The 27,082-nt window shown below is 40.8% G+C and overlaps 1 protein-coding gene across 1 annotated transcript in view; it reads right to left on the bottom strand.

The window, feature by feature from the left end:
• Positions 1-18,406, bottom strand: part of slc1a7a (solute carrier family 1 member 7a) — a 36,156-nt gene extending 17,750 nt beyond the window's left edge. Inside the window, exons 1-2 of the mRNA XM_055033297.1 lie at positions 17,859-18,406; positions 8,670-8,749 (exon numbers count right to left, since the gene is read on the bottom strand). Of these exons, the coding sequence (XP_054889272.1) occupies positions 8,670-8,749; positions 17,859-17,999 (221 nt within the window). The 5' untranslated portion in view covers positions 18,000-18,406. The remainder of the gene's footprint in view (positions 1-8,669; positions 8,750-17,858) is intronic.
• Positions 18,407-27,082: the final 8,676 nt, after the last annotated feature.

Here is a 27,082-nt window from a genome sequence, read left to right as displayed (position 1 = left end):
TTTAAAGCCTAGTTGGCAGAAATCTAATGTCTGTCTCGTTCAGTATGGTCTTAAATTATTGGTAGTTACCTTCACTGTGCCATGGTGTATGAAAATCAATCAATCAATCAATCAATCGATCAATCAATCGACCGATGTATAGCACATCTCAGCAACAAAGCTGTTCAAAGTGCTTTACATCATAGATTAGTTCCTTTTATTCTGACTGATGCCTTTGTACAGTGTGAATCACGTACATGTTAGTAACTGTGGCGACAAATCAATCAATCAATAAAATCAATTGTACTTCAAAGTACTCGTCTTTGTATGCAGGTTTTGTGTTTTGTTTTTTTTTGTACTTTTTAAAAATGTTGTTTTTCCTCTACAGTGTTTTTATTTTCCTCTTGGATTGAAAAGGTCCAAGGCACAGCAACATGTCAACTGCACAGCAGTTGACATGTTGACAAATTATTGTCAACATGTCAACTTATTTGTGGAAGAAAATAATTTTGTTGTTCCATTAAAGTTTTGTATATGAATAAAAACGGCTTGTTACCAGAAGGAACGTCTTTCTAAAACCAGATGGCAACAAGTTTTAGGTTAGGACAGGAAAGAGCAGAATGGATATGTACATTTTCTTTTTTCATTCATTTGGTTTCATCATGTTGAAGTGATTCCAGACGGAACAGATTAGCAGACTTGAGCTGGGGTCAGGGTTCAGAGGTCAAAGACTCTTCTGAAAAGCATGCATTTGAAACACTTGTCTGAGTCAGCAGCAAAGTGGAACGTGAATAAATAATGTTTAACGTCACAATAATCTGAATCTGAACCTTCACAAAGTTGGGCTTGTAATATCTGCGACTCATTGAAGCCCGTTTGAAAACGGGAGTCGTAGAGGAAATGCATATTTCTGACTGATCTAAGCTGTATAATGACGTTCATCTCTGCTTCCGTTGTCTGGGTTGTCTTTCCTAACGCTTGTGTAATTTATGACGTGTCGTGAGTCACATCAGGGGGCACGTTTTGCTCTTTGAAAACCAGAAAAGAGCTACTGCGATACATTGACTTGTGTTGCTCGGTCACGTTAATAGCAGCCGGCCGCAAAGTTTGAGCTTTTCAGGGAAAAGCGTCTGGCCAACTACAACGGCCATAAATACCTTTGTAAGGCACAGTGACCAAGATAACTCTTGAGACCGGGCGGGATTACGCCGCGGCACCTGCCATGTGCAGCCTCCTTGACCGCGGCAGCTTGGGGCACATGCGTGGCCGATCTGCCGCAAGAGTTCAGGGCCATATGGAGCTTAGAGCCTTCCCTGCTCCACCTTTGCTGTGCAAGAGCATTAGCCTAATCCCACATCCAGATGAAAGAGAGGCAGCAGCGGCTCCTTGGAAGACGGTTATTCTTGACATCTAGGACTGACACTCAGGCCTTTTGCTTGACCAGGCTCAGGTCATCATAGGTCACGTGAGTCCTGTGACTCTGCGGCAGCTTCTAAATTTCATTTCCCCAGCTATTACTTTGGGTTTCTAGATGCGACCAGGAGTGCGCTCGGTGCCGCCGTTGCCTTGGTTGCAAGGCTTTCGCAAGCAGGTCCGTTCCACACAAATCCCGTACAAAGAAGTGTGACTGTGCACAACGAGCTCCAGCTGTTTGCTTCAGGTGGTGCCAGGACTCATTAAAATCAAGAAAAATAGCCCCTTTATTTTACAGCGTTCTGTTCTCTTTCAGTGAGTTGCTGCGATGGTTCTCCAAAAGACAAAAAAAAAAAACCAAACATGACACTCCCTGGTTGATGTAAAGCTGAATGCAGAAGGACGTTGTTTGTCCGACACTCTTCTGCTGCCTTATTTGGAGCGACAGGAGGTTCACGGACGGCAGACCAGGTTGGGGAGAGGAATCCTCTGCCGTGCTTATCTGGCCCTCTGAACGCTGAGATTAAGAAAACCAATTTTCCATAAACCTCTCGTTCATCCAACTCCACTTCCTGACCTACAAAGCAAACCAATTGCGGCATGAAGCATGCAGCCGAAGTCCTTGCTGTGGATTCACGTTTTCTCTGCCGATCAGGACCAAGAACCAGGCCTTGACTGGAAAATAAAACGCACCCAGCTCTAGTTCCTACAAGATAAAATATGTATTCTTTCAAGGGCTGCTGGAATAAGGCCAATCCAGTAACCAACCGAAAGAAGACATAAAAAGCCACATGTTGTCTTTTGCAGGACAGACGATGATATTATCTTTTACATTTTCTGATTTTTTTAGCAACAATCCACAAGAAAGGAGAGGTCAAGCTTAAAAAAAAAGCCAATCCAGTAGATTATGGTGTCATCATTAAATCGATGACATCATGAGAAAAGAACGTCATGTGGAATTATCGAGGCAACATCAAACCTCTGCAAGAAAGTAGGAGTTTATCGGCACAGATGTCCTTAATTTTAGTAGATCAGTGATCGACCTCTTCCGCTCTGCAGAGAGAGGTCTGGCTGACAGACCGGCCCACCAGGACACGTCTGCATGTTTGTAGTTAATGGTCGCCCCAGCGTTGCTGACTCAGCGACTTTCTTGCTTTCTGACACATTTATTCCATCAGTATTGCAGCAATTAGAAAATAGAAATAATTTAGTTTTTTTTCTGTCTTAAAACCGTCTGATGTCACTTCAGACACTGAGAAACAACGTTGTCTTTTTATTTGGTGTATGTGAACTTCTGGTTTCAGCTGCATATGTTACACATCTTTAATCCTGGGACAAATCGATCACATCAAACTCTTAACATTTTTAGTCATATATTTTTAGTCCGTCTCAGCAGTCAATAAATATGACTTTTTGAATAGTTGCCCGGCAACAGGGCCAGCATGGAAACATACGATTCAGCCTGAAACGAGTTTCCTCTGCAGAGCAGCGAGGCTCCTTCAGATCTTAGCATGAGCTGGAGAGGGACGCCGGGGTCGCTGGGGTCGGTGGGGTCGTTTTAAGAGCCAGTAATTATGGAGGGAGAACGATTTCAATCAATTACCAGGTCCAGACCTTTGGCCTCCGCAGTTCATCTTTGGTAACTTGTTGCATAACTAAGTTGTTGTTTTTTTTTTCTCTTTTGATCATACTTTAAAACATGCTTTAAGGCTTTTTAGGACACTTGTTGTGTCTACAGCTTCTCACACTTTCTCTTCAGTAGGGTTAGGGTTATGTTTGTTAGTTTATGTAACTCAATTTCATTAGATTGTCAGTTTCTCGACAAGTACAGTCTTGGATATATATATATATATAGACTCATAACAAAATGTAATAAAAAATAATATAATTGAATATAGAGAGGGGGATTGGATTCCCAAATGTCAATTAAAGTCAACAAGCACTTTCTACCCACTGACTTCAACATTTACACAGAGAAGTTTCTGGAAAAATTCCAGACAGCCTGAATGAAAAACGTAAAGAAAGATTCATTGTGTTCAACATTAATTAATATAATCCTTTTTCTTTTTCAGTTGCAATATGTGGGACAAGTGTTGCATGAGGTTTGCATGCACACAAAGAGAAACCGAACTGTTCTAGGAGGAATTTCTATGCTAAGAAAAAGCATCGCAGCTTAGCAAAACCATCAACCAGATGAAGCTGCTATGAAGAGGGACAAAATATAAGGTTAAAGGTTATCATTGCTGTTGAAATGATAGCAAATAATGGAAAATTTGAGAGAAGGAGAAAATAGCAGAGCAAGAAGAAATAGAGTTAGTTCCCCAGTAGCCAAAGCCTGTGGTAGCAGAGATAGCCCAGGAAACCTGAGCCAGTATGACTATCAGCTTTATCATAAAGGAAAGTTTTAAGACTTAAAAGATGCCTGCAAAGACAGTAGAGGAGCCTAATAGCTAAAGGATGTGATTCCTGTTCTACTTTTAGAACCTTTGGGAACTAAGTGCTCTGTTACGAACATATGGACCAGTCAAATCTCTGATTAAGGGTTTTATGTGAGCAGGAGAATCTCAACGTCCATTCTGGATTTAACAAGGAGCCAGTAGAAGGAGTTTGAAATAGTGATTGTTTAATTATCCTGGTCAAAAATAACAGAGTCTTTACTTTACCGTCTATGCCATCCAGATCAAGAGATTGAGTAAGCAGTTTTTCTGTTTAGTCAGAATTTAAAAGCAGAGAGTTTTCTATTCAGTCGGGGGTTTTTTGGTCTTTAAGACATGCCTGTAGTATACTAAGTGACTGGATTTCTCAGAATTTATAGATTAAAAAACAACAAAAAAAAGCTGAATATCATCAGCATAACGGTGGAAGTTTGTCCCTTCCTGTATGAAGATTTTCCCAATTGGAGAAAAGAGAGTCGACCCAAGTGCAGAACCCTGCGGTACTCCATAAGGAACGGTTTCAAGAAGCTAAAGTTATAGTCTGGTTAGCACTATTAGCACTAAAAGGGCGTTTTACATTTGAAGGAGTCTAGACTTCATTTGATCATCATCATCTTCATCTCTAGTTCAAATCTAAAATTCTTAAACAGGCAAATGAAGGACTGAATAATCCCACACCAAACAGAAAACCTTTAGTGACGCCTTCATTCTCTTCATGAAAGCTAAGAAGGTGTCAAAGTGTTTGTTTCCTTAAGTTCATGTTAAAATCATAGTAGCAAAAAAAAAAAAAAAAAAAAAAAAAAAAATCCAGCATGTGAACAATTTAAACCAAAATGCTCTTTTTCCTATGAGAGCGTCTTTAAGATTTAGTTTGTAATTTGTGAAACATCGTTTTTCTCGTCCCCATGAACCTGGTACGATGACATGTCATGTTATGAGTATACAGTATTACAATATTGCAGAAAATCATGCACAAATGCAAATTAAAGAAAAGGTCTTAGATCACAATCTAAATTGTTGTGTTTTGCTACATTCAAAGCTGAAATTGCTTGTTTTCAATATTCCATAACCACGAAGGACCAAGTTCCTCCATACTGAGGTCCACTGCTTGTTTTACCACTAGTGATTTTTGTATTTTTTTGGTCACTATTTTTCTCTGCCAAAACAAGATTTCTATACACAGAATGAAAGCATAAGGAGACTCAGCGTGGTCGCCATTGGTTTTCTTTTTTTTTGGCCTGATGCATTCATGGGATAATCTGGTTTCCGCTTTGGTTGGCGCACAGATGGCACTGGGAGGGGAAAAACGGGGACAGAAACGCCGTGGGGCCAGAGAGGACATTCACCCCTAGATAAGCCCCGCTGTAGCGCGCCAGGCCGAGCGGCCCTCCTCTGGGTCCTGGCAAGACCGTCTGGCAGAAGACAGGAGTGGGGGGGAAAGCAGGTGAACATCTCTGAGACCGCAGCTGGAGCGGGATCAGACAGGGCGACGCCTTCACACGTTCTGCAAATGATCCAGGAAGTGGGCGGCGTTGGTCGAAGCTAACAGGAAGCGTCTTCCAGGCTCAGTGCCGACAGGAGTACTGCAAAATCACAACCTCGATTAAATAATCTCTCTGATTACTTTCATGATGCTGGGTGCTGGATTGATCTGCGGAGACGACTTCATGATCAGTTTATGATCCTATAACGTGAGACATGTTTGGCACCGAAGGGGAATCCAAATGCAAAACAGAAGAAAGGAATCGATTAACATGTCTCCATGCTTAGAGCACACATGTCCCAGGATGAAAACTGGAAATGTTCACCGAAAATGTGCCCAAACATCAACAAACAGAGATGAAGACAAAGCAGGGGAACAGACAGCAGAGACGGAGGGACAGAGACAGGGTGGGGGGGATTAACGTCTCATCCATTCTTTACTGTTGCATCGGTTGTAAGTAGCTTATTGCACAAAGCAGCCTGGATGTTGCCCGTGCGTTTGCATGATTCGTTCGGAGCGTGGGTGCGATACACACCGCCGATCTCACGCAGGAAACCAAGAGCTTCTGTAGGGGCCCAGACAATGAAGTACGCTCTGAAACCGGCCCATGGCGACCTGCGCTCCGAGAAATATATTACTCTTTAATCCTGGACTCTTTGAAAAGTAATTGGGCAGAGGAACAATCTCATCAACGTTGTCCGTCTCATCTGCCCTGACTATCACTCAGGGTCACAGGAAGACCCCCACATGGGCGCTTTGCCCATGCTTTGCAAAATTAACATTCCGCAGGGCATGCTAAAAGCATAAACCTTAATGTATGTCTGCTGAGATTTTATGGGCTTGACCAGCACACCGATTTTAGCTACATTTAAGCTACAATTGGTGTTAGCTTAACACCTAGCATCAGATATCTGTCAATATGTCGTAAAATGTTTGATGTGTGCACGCTATGAATGAAAAAGGGACACACTGCTTTGCTTCTAATTGTGAACACCACAATGACTAGATAACAAGGTCAGAAGAAAAAGTTTAATTCGAAAAAATACGCAGACGCAGAGGGAAGTGGTTCACACATGCTAGCTTGACTTTGATAACCGTAACACGGAGCTGGGCTGTGGAATTCGCTGTGTTTCAGCTCAGTTGCAAAATAATGAGAAGGCGACCTAAATACCGACTCTGACAGATCGTCAGCAGAGCAGGTGTTTAAATTAGCCAATGTGTTAGATCAGCTAATAGTAGCCGTAGCTAATGTATCACTCATCAAATATCAGGGCTAAAAGACACTGTAGCACAGTTGTGTCTGGTGCTTGTATCTGACAAAAAAAAAACATTTGAATAAAATGCATCAAAATTAGTGAAAAAAAAGAAGTGAGTGTTCGGCTTCATTGTAAAACCTGTTTTTCTGTGTTGTAGTGGGACAAATCATTGGACCACGATTCATAATAAAACCGAGGAGCCGCCTCAAATTGAAAGTTAAACACCTTATCCTGATGCAGCACATGCCAACTTATTCATTTTTTTTCCACATGTATTTCATCAAGTCCGAGGGTCGAAGGAGTCCTGCTGGGCTGATTTCTCAGTCAACATATTCGAGGCAATAATGATCGCTGCCAGAGGCAACGACGCGTTGATAACTCAAACTCTCTCTTTACATGTACTGTAGCCTACATGGGAACAAACGCAGCAACAGTGATTCTTCTCCACATACTGTACAGATACGTTTAGACTTCTTCGTTTAGCCCTGTTTGATGACCTTCCTTTTGTGAGACAGATTCAATACAGCGAGTTACACACCCGCTAAGTTCCCGTCGAGAACTTAACATCCACTCACCAGTGGCGTTAAAATCATGTTAAAGTTGGATTTTTAATGAGACATCAGAACTGTTCTGTCGACTGATTAGGGAACTCGTCAAGGAGTTGTTTTTAACTCCGGTTTGGGGGACACACTTCTGAACTTAATGTGTTTTTCTCTAATTTACACAGAGTGAAAATTATATTAGACTCATATATTCATAAACATGGATGAGCCACCGATGTCCAATTTTCACAGGCCTTGATTTCTTCCATTACTTAACGAATACAAAACCCGCCCGATCATTCCTTGCAATCTAATGCATGGAGTCAGGCTCATCTGACTCCATGCATTGAACTGTGCCTTTTTTTTCTTTTCTTTTTTTTCTCAAACTAATAAATATAAAAGTTGTCATGCAATCCCTGCCAGTAATTAAAATATGTAAATTCTTTATATGCTGGCGAAACCAGCAAACAGCTGGAACAGGACAAGCAGAAGGTGTTTTTGTTCACCCACACATTTCCTCACCCATCTTGTAATACCATTAGGTTTTCATGGAAATACACCAATTGTACATGGCTAGATGTTGTGTAACAAGGCTCAAGGAAGCCACACTCCTTTTGTAGCCGTCGTCAGCAGTTCTGGCAGAAGTCTGAGTGAATATCTGACCTTTAATGTGAAAACGACAAAAAAAATAAATTTTTAATAGGCTGGTCATTTTAATAGGCTGGTTTTCTGGCCCTGACTCGACTTTGGTTTGAATCTCACAAATCGATGTGATGAGGTGAAGCTCAGGGTGAAGCAGTGAGACGCTGCTGTGAAAAAACAGAGCAGTGAATCTCTGCCAAAATACTCTGAAGTGTTGAGATTAAACTTGGAAATTGTGTAAATTTTTAATTTTTTGAGTTTGCAGAACTTTTTCTTTTTTTTTTAGCAACGTTTCGACTTTCAAAATGTCTCAGGGGTTGATCTCAAAATGCCTCAATTTTTCCTAGCGAGTTTTTGACTCTCCAAACTCAGAAATGTCCACTTTTTTTTTCTCTCTAAAAGATTTCTGAGATTAATCTAAGAATTTAGTTTTTCTTGTTGTTTTTTTTTTTCCTAACAAATTTTCAACTCCTCAGTCTCAGACGTTTCCAGGTTGTGTTTTCTCAAAAAGCTCAAATTACTCTCAAATTTCCATGTTTTTTTTCTAGAAAATCTCGGAGAAGTTGCATCAGAGATTCACTCGGCTGTGCAGGTCTCTTGCTCATCCCTGCGCCTGATCCTTGTGTCGAAAAGCCACTTTCCTTTGACTTGAACACAGCTGGACAGTCGGACAGGATAAGAATCCGACAAACACGTCAGAACTTGTTTGGATCGGGACAACTCCGGCCTCCTGAACGCCTCGCAGCTCACTCCTGGGGGCAATTTATTCTTGACATTTCTGCCAAGCAGAGCGGTCAAATATAGAACTGTAGCAGATGCTGTTAATGACTACAAAAAGTGTGTGTGTGTCAGACAGTAGCACACAGCATGTGTGTGTGTTTATTTAAGTGTTTTTGTCTAACAGAGCTGATTCTCTTACCTTGAAACGACAAGAGGCAAGATTAGCATTTTCAGCATCCTCATGAGCAGCTCGCCGGGAAACTGGAAGTACTTCACCTCCTGAAAGCAACAGAGATGGTTTTTAGTGGATGTAGTCGGCGGCAGCCGATCACAGCGCCCATGTCTGAGAACATCAGACTGTTTTCCTCAGTGAATCGGAGCCTGAGAGGCGCCGGTGTTTGTGTTTTTCTCACTGAATAGACATAGAAGGTAAATTCTGCACATTTGTCGCCGCCTTTCAGTTTGAAGTGAATCTCTGCGTCACTCCCGATTTCAGGGGATCAGAAGTTGCTTGAAGTTGTTTTTCATTTACTTGTTAATAACGGTCTCTGACCTTGACGTGTTCTGCATGCATGAAAGGGAGAAATGTTCTGAAATGCCTTCTTGATGTGACCCTCTGGGGTATTTCTTAATTTTACTTTTTTTCTTCTTAATTGAAAAGTATGATGACCTTAAAACCATTTTATAAAAATCAGTAGAAAACCCAACACAGAAGGAGCTTTGTGACTTTACTTTCTTAAGTTTCTGAACTTTTCACAGAAAACTTTTGGATTAAGCCTTTAGTCTCCATTTTGCTTCCAAGGACCCGCAGCCTGCATCGTCTGAGAACAACAGTCTGAGATGCTTTAAGAGTTTCTGTTTTATTAAAGCGCATTTCACCCAAACTAACACTGGTGAGATGGGTCTGAAATCAGCCTACGGGTTCGGAGTGGTTGGTTGAGTATTTGTTCTTTGATGATCAGTTCAGTTTTCTCTAAAGATTATAGATCAGAAAACAACAACAACAAAAAACTAAATCCCAGATTGTTCCCTCTGGTTGTAATAAGAAGAAAAATTCAATTACAAACTGGGCCTTAAATCTACAGTATGTAACTTTTTATTAAAACTGTCATTAGGCTGTGACACCAGGGAGATAATCTGTGAAGGCTCCTCTGCCTTCTCGCAGTGCTAACTGCTGAAGGACACCACTCAGTCAGAAACATCCAATCACAGCTAGGAGGAGGGCCTTACAGCTGTCAGTCATGCTTGTGTATGCGCGGCTCACACCGTCCCCACTGCTCTGCTGCGCCACAGCGTCTTCCCAAAGGCAGCGTCAGAGTGTGACGTGAATGCTAAGGCTAGTTAGCATAGCCCCCAATGACTGGACAGTTTTTCTAGAACAACGAGTTGTTTCTCCACTGTTACTTCATTGAGCAGCGCATAGATGAGTATGATTGATGGTGCTAAAACCTTCCTTCTGGCTGATTTGTTGCTTTTGATCGCTACGGTAGGTCAGAGGGGAGGCAGAAGAGCTTGATTTGTTTTTCATCATAAAATGTTGTCATGACACGGTGACAGTTTTAACAAATGTATAAAAAAACCAAAAACATATTTATAAAAATTACATATTGTAATTCCTGGTTATCTTGGTCACTTCGTTAATTCATCTGTAAAGGCAATCAGCTGACCACACCCAACGTTGACCACACCCAAAACAAAAATGTTTCATGGTTAAGAGTTTATTTATTTTGATTTATTTTGACATATTTTCCTTTTTTGTGTTTTGGCTACTTTCATTGTTCATTGTTTCACTTGTCCTTCACAACATGCAGAAGAAACGTCATAAATAAATAAATGGCATAAATGAAACTGTCTGAAACACAAACTGAATCCTGAGTGTCTGTCTGGTGAAAATGCGACCCAGTCCTGTGTGAGGTGGCAGTTTCCTGCTCTGATCCGCTTCCCCCTTCGATTTCTCCCCTGCTCTGTGTTTGAAGTAAGTTCTCATTTTTCCCCAAAAAACAAAAAAAGAAATAGCAACTGGCTGTCCGAGGATTCATAACGGAGCCTCCAGGGCAAAAATTAATTGGTCTCACTGGAGGACCTGAAAGGCTATAAAGCCAATTAAAGGCAATAAAAACCAAATAAACACCCGACGGCACAACTTTTCCTTAAGTCATATTGATAAAATGGAAAAAACAAAATAAGCTCCAATTATTTTTTTATTTTGACTGCTTGTTGCTGAGGACTGACCCTGGTACAAATTAGATCTTTTGTAAAAGTCAAGCGCGTTTTCAGTGTGAAAGTTGATTTTCTCTGCACCTTTATTACGTGGCCTCTGGAAGACATCAACATTCGAAACGTAGCGTTCTGTTTCGCATCCACAACTTGAGACGACGTGACGTCAGAAACAAAACAAAAGGCTGAAATGTGTTACTCTAAGCTCTGAAGAGAGCAATGGGTTAAAATAATGAAACAAATTTTACATTATTTTTGTGTCGTAGTTTCTCAATTCAAAACATATGCTTTGATTGATGCCTAATTGATCATTTTTTGAACTTTCTATCAGGTGAATGGACTGAAATGTGTTTTGTTTTATTCTAGTTTCTTTTTATTTTGATATGTGAAATATCTTATATGCCTTTAAACTCTGTTCAGATTCTGTCAGTTAAAAAAACACAAAAAACCTAAAATAGTAGAAAAAAGTATCGGTATCTGCGATACTGGTGTATCGACTTTATTAGATTGATAACAAAATATCGTTACCATCCCGATATAATAGTTCAAGTTATCATTATTATTTTTTCCAAATTTTATTTTTACTTTAATCATGAACTCTTTCTTTTTTGCTAAGAGATTATTTAGGTAAAAAAAAAAAATCAGTTTTAGCAAATAAAAAAAAAAGAAAGAAAGACTTTATTTCAGGAAGGTGACAATATGGAGAATCACTTTCCTCTCCTACAAAACGTGTTGTATTCGGGATTTGCAGCAACATGTCGTCGAAATTGAAAAGACAAAAAAAAAAAAAACTTTGCGTGCTGTGTTTTGAGTTCCTTCTGACATATTACATAATTGTTACCTCCTGTCACAAGTGTCCTCTGAGCAGATTGGACTATTTTTTTTTTTTTTTTTTAACCCTACAAAAACTGAAAAAAAGGTCACTGAGCCTCTTCCTGCAATCTAACAAAACCCTCATTAGGGGAACTGGGACAAAACGATCTCAGCTCGTTGAGACGATCGTTATTTCATTCACAAGGTTTCCATCAGTCGGACACATTTGGAAGCAAACCGTGTTAAACTGATGCCTTCATCGCTGTGAGTATAATTGCAATAGAAGCGAGCTTTCTAAAAGCATGTAATCATTTTTTTGTCCATTAAAAGAGAATATCCTATTTTTTAACATTAAATACTAGCTTCCCGAGTCTTTAAAAATATCCAACATCAGGCGCGTCTCCAAAAATGTGAGTATGCAGTTAAAAGTGCAACATTTCTTGTCAGACATTTCAGAAAGTGAAGTCAAATATTGCATGGGATCACACTCGCTCATATCCTCCAACGCTTTGTTCACTATTATTATTATTATTATTATATTTGTAACTTTGTTGATTATGGTTTTACAGATGGCGAAAACGCAAAATTGTGTTGTCGCAGAAAAATGAGAAGAGCGTGAAACCGGTAATTATTGGAAACAAAGTGTCACATCCTAATCAGATAATTAACTCCAAACACCTGCAGGAGTTTCCTGAGCTTTTAAACGCTCAATCTGGACAATCTGCTGAGAGGACAGATGTCCAGAAGACGGCCACGGTCGTCCTGCACAAGGACGGGAAGAAACTGAAGGTCCCTACTAACAAAGCTGGTTGCCAGCCGTTCGTATCCAAACATTTTAAAGGAGCAGTGCTGTTTGTTTTCTAGACACATTGAGCCATTTCATGTTATAGTCAAATAACCGTCACCTATAGCTGGTAATATCAAATATAACTCAGAATTAGGTTGCCATAGAAATACTGTGTTGCAACACCGACATGACATTATTGATGCAGGAAGTCATTTTAACCTCCACAAATGTCAGTTATTTTGTTGTTGTGTTTTTTAAATGCATTAAAAAAGCAGCTTTTCTGTCCAATGCAAAAATGAAATAAATAAATAGTGGAAAACTGAAGGAATGTCATAATCGGTAAATAGAAAACAATAATGATAAAAGACATTTAAATAGCGGCGCATGCAGAGAAATGCATTTTGATGGATTTTGTGTTTCGCCAAGCGAGACAAAGTTGGCCAGGCGAAAACATCCACAGGGAAAAAACTTCTGAACATTTTTAAAATATAACGTTTGAAAGACACAACCTGGCAAAATTTAGTGGAATATGCATCAAGAGAGATAACGTTTATATATAAATGTTACATAAAGTGCAAAAAAAATCAAATTGAACCAGATGTGGTCTGTTGAAACATCATCCGCTCCATTTGTGGCTGAAGACAGTTGTCGTAATAAAACAGAAAATCATTTAAAGAAAAGGAACAAATTGCTCCTGGATGCTTTTGTCTCTGCTGCTTGTGAATCAATTACAGGAGTGAAGCAAAAACTGGGAGCAACTGCAGTCAATAGATGGACCTTGTAGTCCTTTGTGAAGCTCCCTGAATTGCAGACTCACTTTGCTTTCTTATTTATTTTCAGACCAAATCATGACAAAAGAGCAAGAACTGGTTTAGATTTCATTCGTTTTGACCCGGATGAGCCGAGTCGCTCTTTCTTCTTACCGCAGAAAAATAAAAAATAAAAACCCTAATGAATCTGTTTACCTTGAAAGAGATTCGTAGGATGTGCGTGTCACTGCCTGCAACAGCTTAAAAACAAACGCAACATGTTTGTCTTTAAGCTAATGTGCAACATTAACATTTTTTTGTTTAATGGAAGTCAGGAAGACTAAAAGCGCAGAGATCTGGGCCGAGAACAGAAATGTAAGTACATGACATCTGTGAGATGACGGAGCAATGAAAGCTTTTCGCTCGTGTTTTGGAGTGGCAGGGCTTTTAGTGCAAATGAGTGTGTTCATTTTGTTGTGTGTGTGTGTGTGAAGTAGGAGTGTATATGAGGATGTACTGGGGACATATATGAGTGTGTGCTAGTTGGTGTGTGTGTGGTGTGTGTGTGAAGGACAATCACGTCTGTCACTGTGTCCTGGCATCTGCTGAACAGTGGAACAAACAGCGTTGATACTCCCACACACTCTCTCTCTCTGTCACACACACTCACGCAAACACACACACAGACAGGAGGCCCATTAACTCGGCAGACGTATCAATTCTTGAGTTTCTCTTTGAAAGCCGGCGTTACAGTTTGTCCAATAATGATGCCTCACGCTGATGTGACGATTATCTCATGATTTGTCTCTTGGCAGACTGTGGAGTAATTTCACTGAAATTTAACCAAAACAAAAACTAAATATTGTTTGAAGAGCCGCAGGACGCCTGTTGAAGCTACTAATCGTTAATCTGCACGTCACGCCGGAGGTTCTCAGCTCCCTCTGCAGTTACGCTCCTGTTGTTTTGGAAATTTCCATCGGTTCGGGACAATTATGAGAGTTTAATTGCTGTTTGTTTCTTTTCTGTTTGAACAGTAAACTTGTGCCCGAAACAGAAAGTTTACTTTTCTTTCAGATCGCATGCACTTATTTTTCATCTTTTTGCCCTAGATGCCTGCATTGTTAATATTTACTATTAACAAGTAATAGTATTTGTTAATAGTACTATTAGTAGTACTATTACTGGCAAAGCCAAATTCCTGTTTTTTCCCCAAATTTTTCCTCTGCCTACATCTCCCAGAATGCAGTGAGGTTCCTGGTCAGTGAAATCGTTGTAATATTCCATCAGATGTATTATCTATTGATACTGATTACTTGCTTAATGCAATGTGTATTGTTGCTTCTTAGTAGGGATGCATGATATATCGGCAACACGATCGGTATCGACCAGTGTTAGCAAAGCTGGGCTGATATTAACAGCTAATGCTTATTTCCATGTGGTTGCCATGGTTTCAGGAGGTTGCGACAATAAGTTTTTTTTCTGGTCATGTGACACTGATAGAGAGACTGTGGCGTGTTTAACTGAAGCAGAGAAGCAATTTCATCGGTGTCGTGTTTTGTACGTTTTGTTGTCACGGATTAGGAAGGAGAAGGGAAATATTTATTACAACATCAGATAAATCTCCTATCACAGCATTCTTATGAAAAGGAACTGATTTCATTCTAACGCAAATAAAACAAACCGAATGGCTGAAGATTAGTGGCTGTACAGCATGGTAGCAAAGAGCACAGTGACTCACACAGAGAACTAAATGTATGTCAGTGGCTTCGGGGTCAGCGTCTGTCACCATGTGCAGCGGAGCAGGTTTGTCTTTTTTACTTCCCCACAACATCCCCAAAAAGTCTGTTTTCAATGACTTCCCGTGTTTGAGTCGACAGATGATGCGATCGGATCAGTCCTGCAGCGTTTTATGGTTTTATTGTATGAGGAGCAAATGATGATTAAACTGAAAACAGAATATTGGTCAAACCGCAGTCAACCTTTAATGTGTCGCAGTCAACCTTTAATGTGTCGCTCATTCTGCGTTTATCCTCAGGACAACAAAAACAAAAAACACAACGGTCGTAGTTAGTTGGATATTTCTTTGTTGTTATGGTGCTTCTTGGTAATAAATGTAACTTTTTTGGAAAATGTATGTATTTCCTTTTAAATTGCGCCACCGTCATGAGGACGATGCACTTGAAGGGTGGAGAAGCAGAGTTGAGTGTTTAGGCTGCATGGTCAAAAACTCCTCCTCTGCCCAGAGCAAACACTTTATTCTTCTGATTAGTCTTATTCAGTGTATTTAACTGTGTATTTCCTTCACACAGAAATTTGTTTTCAGTCACGTTTAATTTGCGCTACAGGAAAAATATATCTGATTTCAGAAATAAATGTTTGTTTTTTCGACATTGACATATTGACAAAGTTTTGCTCATGTGTGTTATGGAGTCAAGTATAATTGTACTCATACTAATAAAGCAGTACTCCTTGACAAACAGTTCATTCGATCGTCTATTATGCAATTATGTTCTGTCCTTTACTCTGATGCCCCTAAATAAACTGCGGTGCAACGTTCTATCTTGGAAACCAACAATGCAATTGAACTGTAAAGGCTTTATAGGATTTTGTACAGAACAGACAGTAAAGTGAATGTCATAAAACAACACCAGAAGAAAACAGACGTCCATCCACACGTAAGCACGGCCTAGTCAAAGTCAAGACGTAAAATCCTGCGTTTTTGAGACATAGTTCGCCAGCGTTTGTCATCTCCAGTCACTCATCTCATGTTGCTGATGCCTTATAGATGTTCTTAGGAGAATTATATAAGAATGAAATGCTAATCGCTGCCTTCTCTGTCTGCGGCCCCCTGCTGTCCTCGGGTGCACTGGCTGAGTTCACATTTCACCAAAACACAACACTTTCCTCAGATTGTGTTGTAATTGCGACACTCTCCGCCCCCCCACCGGTACACAGATTGGATTTCAAACCAGTCAGAACTTGACTGATGCTGGAGGAGTCGGCTAGTGACAATCATGGCTCCATTATCCGCAGCACCATAGAAACAAAACCAAGCAAAATGCCTGGAACTTTAGAGAGAGCACCAACTCAAAGAAACGCGTAAATGTGTTTGAGTGCAAGAACAGAGTCACTCTGACCAACAGATCAACAATCATCACAGCGCCGACCTGATTCCCGACCGTCCAAGTCTCTGTGAGTCGGATCTATTGACTTTTAATGCAGGTGTCCATCCACAGCTTTTTTTTGAGTGTGTGCGCGTTTGTTTGTAATACCTCGTGGGAACCATTTTCCTGACACTACATTATGGGGACCCACTGCTACTTGTGGGGACCGAGCCTGGTCCGCCCAAGGGGAAACACTGTTTTTGGGTCAGGAGTCAGATTTAGGACTAACCTCTGAATTGAATTTTGGTTAGGGTTAGGATAAGGTTTATGCTGTAGAAATCAATGGAAAGATAGCCACACAAACATGTGTGCATGCAGAAAAAAATTGCAGTTCCTATTCCTGAGAGTTCTGAATCAAAATGCTCAAAAGTTGATTTTAGTCAGCTTAAATTTTTTTTGTGTGTAAAATTATATTTTTAACAATTATTTGACATTTCCTTTGATTTACCAAATGCCAGGCAGCCAAGCTGACCTAAAACTGGTAGTTTAAGATTCAAAACTTTCAAGAATCCACAAACTTATTTTTGTCTAAATATAATCTGATGGAAACTGATTTTGTTTTCTTCAACTTCGACTTCACCAGGAAAATTCCACAGAGATTAATTAAAATCTTATCAAGAGAATCTTGGCGGCAACAGGCAGAGGGTCACAATCACAGCAAAAGCAGAAAAAAAAGTTAACACTGTCATAAATAAATTCATAAATAAAAGATTCCTCTGCTGGAACAGTTGCAGACAAGATGAGTCCTTCTCAAATCTAAAAAGAAGAACCTCAGAGAAAAGTTTTGAGAAAACAGCTTGTCGCAGAGTTTTGTTTGTCGTCTTTTCCTCAGTTTAAACTGAAAAAGGTTTAAACAGAACCTCAGGTTTGAATAGGATAACAAATTTAGCTGGACGATAAATCGTCACGAAGGTTATTGCGATAAACGATAACGTTGTTGTTTGGAGACCTTTTGAGAACACATTCTCAAAGAGGAATGAACATCAAACTCTAATGAATGTTTAACACTGGAGCTGGAAGACATTTTAAATGTCCAAAAGAAATCTACAAAATAACACAAATGACAAATGAAATCAATCATAAAGTCTCTGTAAACAAAATTGTCCTTAAAATCTGGGTCCAGTTGAAACCAAAACACCAGACTGAAGACTTTTATCATCCAGTTTTTGGTGGAAAGAGGAAAACGCTGCGAATGGAAATGATTGAGCTCGTTTTAATCCACCGTGCGATTAATCGATTCGTTTGCTTATTGCGACACTCACATTTGAAAAGGAAAAACTGAAAAAAATCGGAATCTACTCTTTAGTTGCTGAAAGATTTACATCCCTAATCATTCAGTCTAAAAATAATTGAATAAACAACTTTGTGGTTTCAAACAAGCTGTAAAAGATCTGATCTTTAGTCAACCCTGACTGGGGCAAAGATTAGGGTTAGGCTTGTAATCGTTGAGGTTAAGCCTTGGCGAACTTGATGCGTATCTCAAACACATCCTGTTATTTTCTACACGTTTAAGAGGAAAATGTGTAGAAGCAGGAGTGTGAAAGTTGGGGGCATCACTCAGAGACGTCGTGAAGTGTGGGGCCCGGGGTAGAGAGGTAAGGAGGGCAGGAAATCGGGGCAGGGTGGGTGGTTGACGGGGGTCACAGCCACCGACTGACCTGCTCGGAGAGCTGCTTGCCTCTGAGGAAGAAGCCCAGCAGGCAGCCGATCACCACGGCCAGCACGGACAGGATGAGCAGGCCGTTCTGCTTGCAGACGTTCTTCACTCTGCCCCACACTTCCTCCACAGCCAGCGCCATCCTCCTCCGCCGCCTCCACCGACGGTCTCGACCGCAACTTAGCAACCCCTCAGAGAAAACCACCGAAGCAAGCCCCCGTCTTCAATGTGTTATTCAGCCATGGAGGTCCGGTCGGGTCAACTGCCGCAGCAAACCGGGGTGGCGGGAGGAGGGGGGGGGACGCAACGGAGGCTGTGTGCAGAGGGTGGGGGGCGACTAGAGGGAGGCAGAGTGATTGAGGAAAAAGTGGGCTTTAAAAAGCAAAAAAAAAAACAAAACAAAAAACAAAAACAAATGAAAAACCAAGAGGGATTTCAGTAATTTAAAAAAAGTGAATGAATTAAATAAAGATCCCAAAAATATGAAACGGTTCAGGAGGTTTCTGGGCGTCTCCCCCTCTGGGCTTCGTCCTGCAGCACTTCACATCAAACTCACAGCATCCCACAGACACACTGATTCCAACCTCTCCCTCTCCTCCCTCCTGCCCCTCAGGCCACATTACTGCCGGCAGCCAGCAGGGGGCCCCGCGACAGCTGGTGGTATTGTCATCAGGGTTAATTCTACGATCCTATTAGGCATGGTGCAGTACGACTCAGATCTGAGGCTGGATTAGAGAGCTCTCTGAACAATTGGACGGCAGATTGGTCAAGGCCACCAAACATGATGAGGACGAGAGGGAGGGAGGGAGGGAAGGGGCCATTTGCGGCGTGCTCATGCTAATGACATCTGAAACTACAGGAAAGAAGCAAGAAGTGAATTCCATTTTATGGATTTCTGTCAGAAGTGTGTAGGCAGCGAACCATTAAGTCCTCAGCCTCACAGCTTGATCAGTACAATGTCAGCTGGGACGCTGTAGAGCTCTAATCAGACGCCTAGAATACTGATTTAAAGCTATAGATGAAAAACAACAAACAGGTATTTTGCCTCATACTTTTTTGTTGTGGTCTCTTATAAGAGCGTGAGAACTACGTGGGTTAAAACAGTAATGAAACCAGAACAAAGAGCAACATTTTGTCACATCGCAGACTAAAAATTGAGTGTAGTTTAGTGATGTTTTATGTTCTTCTTATGACTGGTTTGATTCAACTCAAGTTCTTTAACCCCTCCAGCGTTACCTCAGATGTGCCCCAGGATTCTGTCCTCGGGCCCCTATTCATCATCAATATCACAACCGCTTTGCAGAATTTTCCACAAATTTGGAGTCGATTTTCACTGCGACGCTGATGACATCCAGCTCTACCTCAACGCAAAACCCTCGCCCACGCTTTCGCCCACCTTCCTCAATGATTCCATCTCTGAAATAAAAACTGTGTTCACGCTAAGCTTCATTAAACTAAACACCAAAATGAATTCATTAGTACTAAATCCACCTTATCCAACACAGTCAGTTTTTTTAGCCTACACCTGGTGGAGCTGCACATCTGTTGAGCTCTTTATGGGAGCGACTTTATTGCTGGTAAAATCTCTGTTGAAGGGTTAATAGAGGAGCCATGTTGTGATGGCTCCCTGAAGGTAGGGTTTCAGAAAGAGCAGGAGTTTTTAAAGAGACAGAGGGCCAATTTCAAGACATTAAATAAAGAAGTAAATTTGGAGTCATATTTCATGAAGAATTTTTATGACAACTGAAAGTAACAGAGTTACTGCACTTGATTATGTACAAAATGGCACTATGTACACGGAAAACACATGATGCTCACCCTTTAAATTGAATGTTTGTTGCGTCTTTCAAATTTCCACCTTGACATGTCACTGCAAGCAGATAAACTTAATAGCTGCACAGAGTTCAAGAGATGAGCAGCAGCCAGGAGAGTGTGAACTCACCTCACCGCTCAGACCTGGTCTGTTGGAGGACAGAGTTGGGTTAAGAGCCAAAACCGAACGCGACGCAGCTTAATGTAGGGCTTGTTTAGTGTGGCTGGATGGAGTCCAAGGGAGAATAATCAGCAGAGAACAGCCAGGCTGGTAATTAATCATGAGCGTATGTGTTTGAGTATTAGTAAGTAATAGTAAAATTGAACCACAATAATGAAGATTTATCTCTCTGGAGTAAATCCATAACATCCCAAAATGATTTCTGTCTGAGCAAAGTCTGAAATATGACTCGATTATTGGCAAGAGGTGCATTTACTTTGGTGGCAAGATTGATTTCGGAGAGCTGTGCAGGGAAAAACAAACTGAGACGAAGATTAATAGATCAAAATAGAAGCCGCACCAAAAGAATAGTAATAAAATTCAACAGAGAGCATGCAGACCCTAGGCTGGGATTCAAACCCACAAACTGTTGCATTTAAAACTTTCAGTTCCTTCACAAACAGGGAGCCAGGCCAATATCAAAAGACTGCTTCCACTTGATCTATTTTTGAGGTTTTCCTGTTTTTGCTGCGTAGTGTCCTGTGTTGACAGTGAATAGACATGATGAGGCGGGCAAAGGCGGCTGACAAAAACAAAGTTGACTTTTTTTTGGTTTTGTATACTTTGTGTGTGTTTTTTGTTGTTGTTTTTTTGTTTTTTTAGCATCAGTGAACCTAGTTGAGTCGTGAAAAACATAATTTATTTTTTATTTTTTTACATCGGCATTAAAATCTCAATATGCGGACTGGAATATTCTACATCGCTAGCAAAACTCTTTAAAGTGTAATTTCTGTTTCTTTTTTTTATACATAATTATCATTATTATTTGATCTACAAATTATTTTTTTTTTTTTGCAGCGTTTGCTTTCTGCAGATGGTCCCCTGAGGTCCAGCGATGTCATGTTTGTCATATTCGTCTAAAGGAAAATCGTTGCCCTCAAGAGACTAGAGAACCATGAACACAAGAAAGTCCACTGGTTCAGACGTTGTAGGAAAAAATCCTCAAACAACATTCAGCGGCGTTTCCATGAGCTTCTGTGTCATTAAAACCCGGCCGGAGTTCATCGGTATGAACGACGCGCCGTAAAACAAACGCCATTTATCTCACTCCTCGCTGAGGTGAAATAAATGAAAGAAACAGCCCTCCAGGAAACCTGCAGTTGTTTACCAGGCTTTCTATCTCCTGCTATACTGTTTATGCACAGCTAATGAGCTGTTGTTGCTGTGCTGAATTATGACGGTTATGCACGGCCGCTCCTGTACGGTCTGGGTTCTGTCGGACGGCGTCCGCCTGGAGTCTCACTCGTTAAATTCAGCAACAACGTGTCAGGTAAAAAAAATAAAATAAAATCACACGTCTACTCATCTCTAGGCAAGGCAGCGAGCAAATCAGACATGCCGGAGCACTGCAGGCCTCGTGCTCCAACACAGCCGCAGTTTCTTAGCAGCTCATTAGTTTTAAAATTCACCATCGCAACGTCGATAAAGGTTTTGATAAGATGATTTGGGCACAACTATAGACACAAAGTCAATTGAGCGACCGGCAACGGACAAAGCCGCGCAAAAGTAATTTCGCTCTGAAAAGAACCCCACAGCAGCCCATTCATCAATAATTCAGATCCATTTGTCAGTCAAGTCAGGATTTGACTGGTCCAGGTAAACAAGCGATGCTCTGGAGACACGACAGAAGCTGCATTTCCAATAGAGATCCTTTGTCTAAATCCTGCTGATGTACAAAACAACACAATTTTGCAAGTTTCCATGATATAATACATTAAATTAAAATCACACTTTAATAAGTTTTTTCCCGTGGCAAGTCATTAAAAAAATCAACTACGGATGTAGACACATGCATGGGATATATTCATAGTCAGCCGTCAGAGGAAGCGGCTACGTATGGGGAAAGTGTAGTCGACTATTTTACAGAGGAGTTATGGATTCAAAATGTTTGAACCCCTGCGGTGCCCTGAGAGCTCTGGAGCCGTTCATCTGGGAAGAAAACAAAAACGAACCATCATCATCCCACCACTTCCTGTCGCCGTCTTCGTCGTTTCCGCCAGGAGTAACATTTGGCTGTTGATCCTGTGACTCGAGTGATGCAAAAAACGCATATCCACTTCAGTTTTGTGAAATGCATCTATCTCGATACAGAAAAAAAAAACCTCACCTACTCCTAAAACATTCTGTTCAATGTTTTTTTTTTTTTTTTTTACAATTGCAATATTTCCATTACGCAAATTTATTTTTGTGATTTCCGTTTGCACAAGCCTATGGCTAATGGATACACAGCTAATCTTATCTTATTCACTTTAGGTTTAACTGTGTCTCTTTTGGGTTACATTACATGAAATAAAAAGCATTTATTTTCATAATGCTATCCATATGATCTATATTTCAATTCTACCAGCCAGGATAAAAACATAACTCAGACTTGAAGATTATTGCTGAACTTTCTTTCTGAAGTCATCCTAAAAAGGGCAACCTGGAAGGTTAAATTTAATAACGAAGAAAAATGTTGACAATAAAAAAAAGGCTTCCGTCTCTGGAGGAAGGATGCATACAATAAAGAATAAGAGTGAGAAAAAAAGAGTCTGGTGCTTCTCTGCTCGGCAAACAGAATGGATTCCCCATGGCTCCGCTGAACTGTGTTTGTCTTCGCTGGTTGAAAAACTATCACTTGCCGTCTGAAAGCGGCGGCATCTTCTTACTGATCGAATGAACTCTGACCAGTGATAATCCTGAACATGTATGGAAGTGAAAGAGCTTCAGCAGTTTTCTGATCGGACACGAATGGTTGTCAAAACCCGGCTTGTCGTCATTGGAGTCAATCTTAAGATCAATTTCTGTCACTCCGTATCTCATCTGTTAGAGTCTAGACTGTCTCAATTCAGGCTGAGATTTATCTGAGTCTGCCTGGAGAATTGAGGGAGAGAGGACGGTGGAGCGGTCTGCAGAAACAACCTCAATGCATTTGAACACCTTTTGGATCGGTTTGATTGTGTTGTTTGCGAGTTGTCAGCGTAACGCGGTGAATCTTAAATGTACGTGTCATATATAAATGAAAGGAAAAGGGACACAGTTTTGCTACTAATTGTCAACACTCTGACAATCAGCATAACAAGGTTAGAAAAAAAGCTTTAATAAGAATAAGTAGCGAGGTAGAGAGAGGTAGTCCGTTATGCTAGCTTGACTTTGACAACCTCGACATGCTGCAGAATCCAGCGTGTTACGGTTCAGTGAAAGATAAAAAGGCAACCTGCAAACCAACTGTCTGAGCTGAGATCTTCCACCGCCCTGTTCAGATAATCACTTATCAATAATTGCCAAATAAACCTCAAGCCTGGAAACTTAAAACCGTGAAGAACTGAGCGTCTGTTTTGTCTTTGTGTCGGAAATGTTTGGGTTTTTTTTTGGGGGGGGGGGCTAGAGGGTGTAATTAAGTTGTTGTCTGTTGTCTTTGTGCAGCATACAGAGAGCGAGAAAAACGACGAATGCGAGTGGTTCTGAGTTATTCCACAATGCTGCATAATTTCCCTCTTTGCCGTGGCGATGGGCACTCATTTAATAACACTTCTCCAGGGTGCATTTTGCTAGCAGAAGTGTTGCACTGCTGCAGTTTGGCAACGGATGGTGAGTAAAAGAATCGTCTTTTTGTCCCTCTGACAGAAAGACGGAGGGCAGACACTGAAGTGGTAGTAAAACAGAAATTCCAGTGCAACTTCATGATTCAATCAGAACACGAGACTTGTTTTCCTTTCTTTTTTTGGTTTAAGAGTCAAATCCTTTTGACTCTTAAACTCTTAATGGAATCCAGTTCTGGTTAGAATGTAATTAAGGATAAATAGGTAACTTGGAGTCGGACAGGTCTTACATTGTGCTTGACAAAGAGCAGGACAACTATCTTTTTCCAAACAGTCCACTCTAATTATTAAAACTTATACAAATATTAAAGATCATGAAGATCTAATTTAAATTGTGGCTTTCTATCTGCTAAAATCTGAATGACCACAGAGAACAAAACCGAATGAAGATGCAGACGCAGCACAGCAGTGGGATCTTGGGCAAAAGGCCACACCAAAGTTCCACATGAGAGAAAAAAATATAAAGTAATTTCAGTGTTCTCTCATGAATATTTTTAGGTTTCCTGTCTAGATGTTTGAAAACTGCCCTTACTGGTGAGTGTAAACATGTGGCGGATTGTTAGCCCCGGGGTGAACTGAAGGCGCGTTTGCCCCCCCCTGCCAGCGATAATGAAGAGGAAAAGCAGCAACAGTAGATGGCTGATGTCAACAACTCGCCGTGAAAGAGAGAATGTTGTCAGCCATCTGTCCAAGCGGAGCATGTGTGAAATGACAAATGTGACAACGTTGACCTGATGGCGCACACCTTGGGACGGATTTGTGGGAACGGGAGAGAAACACTTCGGTGGGTTGGTGTGAAAATGACTCCAGTTGACAGAATGTGGAACAATAATGGATATTTTTATGGCTCCCAAAACACTTTTTGCGCTTTGAGAATAAACCTGCAGCTCAAACAAATTCTGGCCGCTAACTTTGAATTTGCTTTTAACAAAAGCCTCCTGGACCAGCGTATGTTAAAGTGCTCTATTTGTACTCAGAGCTCATTTTTCATTTTTTTTTACCTGGATTTTAACTTGTCATCCCTCAGGGATGTGTGTTCAGTCCACTAGTATTGTCTGCTGACACATGATTGCACTCAAAAATTTGGTACTCATTAACAATGGTAAGGAAGCAGGACTTGTCCATAGCAATATCAAAGTATCTCTCGCAGCAGAGGAGGAACTGAAGACGCAAACATTCTTGCAATTCCTGAATTATCTAGAAAAAAATCCAGAGCAATGTTCTTTAAATAGTTGACACCAAAGAACACACACATGGGGTGCTCTTGTTTTATTTTTATTTGTCCAGCTTTTGAATTTTGAAAGTGTAGTTTTTCTTTTTTTAGAAAGTGTCAACGATGTAATATATTAGGATTAAACGACGTTGACTATTATTCTGTGAGATTTTGTTTTTGAGAATCCTTTCATTCTCCAACATCGTGACAGTAGGATGGAGGAATAACAAAGAGTCACTGAATTGACTGCTGGTGATGTTCAGAAAACATTTCATGCTCACTATCAAGCCCAGCAAACCTCTCAGCTTTATGGTGAGAAATGGTTTTAGAAAAATCAATCCCACAGCTTCAAAGACAACTGGGAATTTCTTTATTTCAGCATGAATTCAGCCAGACTATCTGGCAGCAGGAGAACAATCTAATCACTGTCTTTAGAAGCTGATAAAAAAAAAGAGAAAAAGAAAAGTCCATCAAATGTGTCGTAAAAACCTTCTGGGAAGAAGTGGTGAGAGGAACAGAGTTAAACAGTGTGACTGAATCTGACAAGACAAGGATGTGCATTAGAGTGTCACTTCCAGCAGAACGCTTCGCCAAGTGTCATCCCGGTGAAAAATGAGTCATCGTATTCCTATCAGGGTTGTTTACTTCTCACCGTGCGGGAATAATCTCACTGTGTTTTCGCCTTTTGCTTGTCACAAAATCCTGTTCTGCATATGAAAAGCGTTTTGCTCCTTTGGCTTCAAAACATTCTGCCCAGATGTGCAGCGACTGGAGGCCCAGGCTGCTGGTCGCGTGTCGTATTCCAGGCGTACGCTTTTGATGAAATAACAAAAATGTTTCCTTGATTCTTTTTCATGGATGTTTGGAAAAAAAATTCAAAATCCTTTAATCTCCCGTGGTAACCATTCAGCTGTGCACAACGACAGATTGAACCTAGCTCCGCCTCTCAGACGGAGCTCCTCCTCAGAGTCGCAGTTTCCTAGTTTCTGCCTCACTGAACAATTCCCAATTCCCCACTCAGCTCCTTCAGACTAGCCCGCTGCAATTAGCAAACACGTGGCAGAATTGCAAAACTGCTGAGCTCAATGAAACGCTGGTAAAGATGTCATTAAATGGTGAATACAGGAGCCATGGTGTGATGACTTCCTGAGGGTGGAGTTTTAGACGGGTGTGTGTGCCTATCCAAATTAACTCCAATCAACTGAATTCACCACAGACGGACTCCAGTTGAGCTGCAGAAAACACCACGAATGCTGTGAACTCTCGTGTAAATGCAAGTTTCTCTTTTTATTTTTAAAACTCAAAACAACTTTTCCCATGTTGACATGACTGGGTATTTCTGAATAGACTTTTGAGGGAAAAAAATGATTATATACCATTTGCAATGGGCTGTTTTGTAAAAAAAAAGAAAAAAAAAGAAAAGTGCACTGAATGTCTGGACTAACAGAAACACACACACAGACAAATCCATCAAACTGAAAAAAAAAATCCTAAACACGGATAGAACGAGAAAACAAACAAACAAAAAAACACATTTCCGTCACTGAACTGAAAGTGAAGTCCTCTCGCAGTGAAAACGACCTCATTTCATTTCATAAGTAATAATTCCCCCTACATGAGGAGAAGCAGAAGTCCTTCAGTCATGTCAGTATAACAAGCTTTACCATGATGGGAGATATTACTCTAATTAAAGTCCCAGCTGCCACATCTGCTGCGAAGCCGGCCGTTGTGTAATCTGTAAGTGGTGTTGTCTGTGTGAACACACACACACACGAGCTCGTTCGCGTGGGTGTGTGTGTGTGTGCTCGTAAAAGTTTTTCTCAGCCTTTCAGTGCTAATCACTCCCTTTAAACTGAAAACTTTCAATTTAAAGGGAAAAAATAAATAAATAAATAAAAATCCACACAGCGGCTTATTCACCTGCCATCTGCTGTGCGAAAAACCAAATCTCACCGACAGACACTCAGATTAGCCAAGGGACCCGGGGACACAGCAGGGTAAAGCAATCTATGTTTTAGATGCATAAATTAAGGGGAAAATGATTGGACAGGCATGACAGCAATATATTTATTTCAAACAGAAAGTAAAGATTAAAAGGGACTTTGCTTGTTTCTCCTTGAGGATTGCTGACATTCACCAAACGATTCAAGACACATGAAGGTATTTATTGGAGGACGTGGCGAATCAACGTGGGGGAAACCCAATATCTCCTGCTCTGAATCAACACGTCCCTTTGGGTAAGGGACGTGTGCTGGAATCCAGAGTGCCAGCGCCATGAAACTCACTCATTTGAAAAAAATTGATGTTTCAATGAGATTCTTTAATGTGGGGATTTACCAACATAATAGAAAAGTGGAACACACGGCTTCCAATACATTTCTGAAAATCTGAAAAATGCT

This window comes from Poeciliopsis prolifica, unplaced genomic scaffold (genome assembly GCF_027474105.1).
Source record: "Poeciliopsis prolifica strain line A6 unplaced genomic scaffold, Auburn_PproV2 SCAFFOLD008, whole genome shotgun sequence".
Classification (NCBI taxonomy): Eukaryota; Metazoa; Chordata; class Actinopteri; order Cyprinodontiformes; family Poeciliidae; genus Poeciliopsis; species Poeciliopsis prolifica.
Note: the sequence above shows the minus strand (reverse complement) of the source record. Positions and strands in the feature narration are given on the sequence as shown.